At 35.3% G+C, this 4,489-nt stretch overlaps 1 protein-coding gene across 2 annotated transcripts; it reads right to left on the bottom strand.

The window, feature by feature from the left end:
• Positions 1 to 590: 590 nt before the first annotated feature.
• Positions 591 to 2,894, bottom strand: LOC128896885 (nuclear RNA export factor 1-like). 2 transcript variants are annotated; one of them, XM_054160446.1, is made up of 3 exons: positions 2,773 to 2,894; positions 1,392 to 2,678; positions 591 to 1,304 (listed from the first exon to the last, which is right to left on the bottom strand). In XM_054160446.1, exons 2-3 carry the CDS (start codon positions 2,561 to 2,563, stop codon positions 989 to 991), a joined length of 1,488 nt encoding a protein of 495 aa, XP_054016421.1. In that variant the 5' UTR covers positions 2,564 to 2,678; positions 2,773 to 2,894; the 3' UTR covers positions 591 to 988. The 2 variants fall into 2 exon arrangements, with proteins under 2 accessions (XP_054016421.1, XP_054016420.1); XM_054160445.1 differs by having other exon boundaries at positions 591 to 2,678.
• Between the last annotated feature and the right edge of the window lie 1,595 nt (positions 2,895 to 4,489).

Here is a 4,489-nt window from a genome sequence, read left to right as displayed (position 1 = left end):
TTGAACGTAAATATAATCGACTTCATTCACGTCGCCCTTCATAATCGCTGAAAACCTTGAATGCCTAACCTTTCGACGAAGTCTGTGAGCATCCCTGGTGTTCCATCTAAATGCCAGAGGAGTAACATCACGATGTGCTCATTGATCTACGACGGTATCGAGCATACCATAAGCTGGAAACGCTTCAGGAAGAAAAAAAACTACGGTGGCCTTTTATATTGTCAAGGATATCGCCTTTTTATTGCGTCTCCCAGACTTTATACAACTGCAATAACCGGATATACAGTATAATATTTTGTTTACCCTTGCAACAACTTTAAATATCGCTATGGAGAAGACCACAAATCTATTTTTTTAGTTTGAAAAATCAGGTTGAGATCTTTCACTGGAACAATTAAAGCAAAGTTGTTGAACGAAGACTTGGTTTAATTTAGATTTTCTCTTTTGCGTGGGATATTTAATAAGATAATTTCAATTATATTGGAGGATACTTTTTTATATACTTCTTTTTTTAAAGAAAATTTTTTAGAGATATATCTGACTTTTTAGGACTTTATTGTATCTTTATTATTATTGTATAGTTGTGTAGATGTTAATAGTCGCGATGCTAGGTGGCTCCACTAATCTGTATTTATCGACATTGCAGTTTTCTTTGCAGTTTCCTGCATTACCTACGCAGGACTTATCCACTAAAGTATAGTCGTTTAGTTGTTAGACTTTCATACAGTCTTATAACTAAAAAAATATAAAACACTTTCATCCATTCAATTTTGTACTAACTGAATAAAAGGAACTATAAATCCGCCTTTTTATATTAAAGATGTTCATTAATGAAATGTTCAATAATTACAAATAGTAAAAATACTTGTTAGCGCAATATTTACAGACATTGAAAGAGATATAGTGAGGTCATGAAGGAACAAATCAATAAAATTATATCTTTGTATCCCTGACTATATCGTTTCATTTATATCTAAAGTATAATTTATTATTTCAAAAAGGCATCAGCTGGTACAGCAGAATCTTTATAATCCTTCATAAAGTTAGTAATTGCTCTCCTTATGTCATAGTGAGACTCTCCTAAATACGTTTGAGACCATTCGTTGTTTAATGAAGTTATTTCAACGAATTTGCTCATCAGTTCTTTCTTTTCTGTAGCACTGAAGTACGTTGGCACCATTTCATGCAACGAGCACTTTTCTTCTATTTGGTTGGGTGGAATTTCTTCTTCAGTTGCCTCCACATGATACTGATCATTCAAGATATTGTATTCGTTATCATCGAGGCCCAGTAAAACGAATGTCCTGTTAAACGCCAGAACATGGTGGAATTTATTAATCGTTTTGAACATACCACTGAGTGAAAATACTAGACATATTCCATCATCGTACATCAAATCCCAAATGAACGAATTCCTGTCGTGATAAGACCGTGGCAATTTTTTCATTCCATCCAGAATACTATCCGTTCCAAAATAGATATGTTGACGTTTTTTGTTGAGGTCTGTGCTCCTTAATATATTTCTGCTCGCAGCATATGGAGCCAGATTCTTTTTTTGGGCATCTGCTCCGGGCAAATTAAATGTCATAGAGTAGCATGCATCTTTATGATACAATCCTCTGAGAACTGATCTGTCTTTCTGATCGTACAGGTCGAAGAAGTGCGAAATGAACTTTGTGATTAAGTCTTGTTTTGCATCGTCCTTCACGTACTTAATATAACTCCCTGATAGACCATGTGTTTTAACGTAAACTCCATCCAGTAGGATCAAATTGGGACAATATTTCTTTACGGAGTCTATATACTGTTTTGGGTTTGAGTAATTCTCGCAAAGGGGATTCCCATCCAACCATAGTTTCAATATATTTAGTTTCCTCAGAGGTGCTAGCATTTCTGTACTCAGCAGAGTATTATATCTTAGATCGAGGTATCTTATGGAGGTCAAATTAGAAGCTTCTATAGCAGACAGATTGAGTATACCATTTTTTTGTAAATTCAGATTTTGTACAGTGTCGATGGCGCTTTTGGTAAGCTTCAGAACATGACTGAAAAGCCTCTGTTGGTTCAGTGGACAGAATAGAGTTTTATCCATTTCGGGATCCTTGTGGAACTCTTCTAAATTTAAACTCTTGGTATTAGGATCATATCTCCTGGTCAACGCTGCCAGAAGTAATGGTTGAAGATTAATCTTCAGATCATGAATGGATGCGTATCCCAGAGTCACAATTAATATCAGCGCATCTCCTCCTGGATACTTAATTATTAAATTAGTCTTGCAAAGTTTCTCAAGAGCGAATGCACAATTTCGTGCAAGGAAGAAGGTGTCCTCACCGACAGCTTGATATTTAACTGGCACTAGATCTGCTGGATCGATTGCATTCAGAATAGCTTTCAACACAGATTCTTTATCGTACTGCGTTCCTTTTAGGATCTTAATTTTATGCCATACGTCAGAACGACTCATCAGCATTCTTTCTTGGAACATTGATCCACCCATGCTTATCTTTATGGCGATAGAGGAGTCTAGTTGCATGGGGACAAGAGACAAACCTGGCCGTTGCATCGTTCTTCAAGTGAAAAGTATACGATACTCCAATGATTTTAAAGAAAATATATAATTCGATATATAATCGAATGAATACGATAATTCGTATCATAGAGACAAAAATTCCAAGTTTCTGGAAGAAACAAATTTATTGTTTATGCTATTAGGTTAGGTTTTTTCTTAGAAGTTATGTTTTATTAAGGAAGGTTGAATAAATTAAACTGTACCTGTTTTTTGTGATGTTTATTTTAAAACGAACGTTTTCTTTAACTTTATCTTGTTTATTAAAGTTGTTATCGGTGCAGGAGTTAATTCGAATCGTGTGAAAATATTCAAATTGGACATTATGATGCCATCTGTTGGCTGAGATTTGCAACATATAATAGAAGTATTAATACTTCTTGTCGATAAGTTATCTGTTACTCAAGTTCTGAAACTATTTCCACGTCAAACTTGGGTGTTTTACTACCGAGGGTGCTGATTGTAAGTTTCAAAATTCAGTTTAAATTTAGAGTTTTTTTTTTAAATGTTAAATGCTTTTTTCATCTATGCATAAATTGTTGTGTGTGTAAATATTGTAATAGATGTGTGTAGTAATCTCCCAACACATAAGAAGACAAATAGAAGCATTAATTATAGGCTGAGAGTCGAGCGTTCGAGTCTCCACAGTGGCATATTTTTCGTATCGATTTTTATTTGAAAATTTGTCTTTGTACAGTTGGTAAAGTAGATTAATATATTGGAAAAATAAAAATTGACTAAAATTGAGGTTGTAGAGAACTGAAAATTTTCAAAAAAGGCTTCTAAACATTCGAAATTTGTCTCTGGAGCTGGAAAAGTGGGATGAAAATACAATTGAAACAACCTAAAAGTGATTGAAAAATTGTAGACTATCAAGATACTGTCTTAAAATCACAAAATCTGCTCCACACAGCTAAAAAAGTGAATTACTACATCGAAAAAAAGGAAATATTTTGACTAAAATAAGACTGGAAAATTGTAAATTTTCAGAAAAGTATCCTGAAAATCCTAAATCTGCTTTTCCAGTTGGAAAAGTACGACGAATACAAATTGAAAAAAAATAAAAATTAACTCGAATGAGATTGGAAGATCCCAAATTTTTCAAAAATTGTCCCAAAATCCCTAGAATCCCAGAAATGGCGGTCTGCGCCCGCACTTAACTCAAAGGTTATTCTCTGTGCAGAAGATACTGGGTTGGATAGACACAGAAGGTGTGTAAACGTTAGCAATGTAGAGCACTTGAATGATAAGGCAGAGTAGTCTGCCGGTAAAAGCCGATAATATAGAGTGCTTAAATGATAAGGCAGAGCACTCTGTCGATAAAAGTCGACAATGTAGGAGATGCGGTCGATAAGGCAGCTTGTTCTATTGGCACTGACGAATATTTTATTACTTGCAGCTTTATCAACAGCTTGTATCAACAAAACGCAGTATATTATGGCTCCTTTCTTGTTAATATAAATAGATTCGTCATTCTATGGCGGGCACTTAGCAATCCAGAGTTAACAGAGATTTCTGTTTTATTCGTATCAGGTCACGGGGCTGTATTAAATTGACAAGTTGCTCTAGAAGTAATGTAGAACACATTGTTGGTAAAACAGGTCTCTGCAGATAATTTAGAACACTCTATAGGTAATATCAGGTGTTTGTAAGAAATATAGAGCACATTCTTGGTAAGTAAGTAATGCAGATCGCTTTAAACCGTTTGTAAGTAATATAGAGCATTGAAATAGACGGATGGAAAGGCGAAGACCGGTGATTTTGTCCTGGTCATAGCGCACCTACGTCGGAGGTGTGCGTGGCAGTGTTATCTCGGTTCGTTGGTGTGCTTTGGGCATCCTCTTCCGCATTTCACGTCGTCGGAAAAGGAAAAATCATCTCCCTCGAACGATCTGCTAGTTATATACCAGCCGTGGGGTATTT

The sequence above is a fragment of the Hylaeus anthracinus genome, unplaced genomic scaffold (genome assembly GCF_026225885.1).
Source record: "Hylaeus anthracinus isolate JK02 unplaced genomic scaffold, UHH_iyHylAnth1.0_haploid 11978, whole genome shotgun sequence".
In the NCBI taxonomy this organism is placed as follows: Eukaryota; Metazoa; Arthropoda; class Insecta; order Hymenoptera; family Colletidae; genus Hylaeus; species Hylaeus anthracinus.
This window is presented reverse-complemented; position numbering and strand designations above follow the sequence as displayed.

Excerpts from the sequence above, each read along its gene's own strand:
- LOC128896885 (XM_054160445.1), bottom strand. The coding sequence starts at position 2,563 with ATGCAACGGCCAGGTTTGTCTCTTGTCCCCATGCAACTAGACTCCTCT.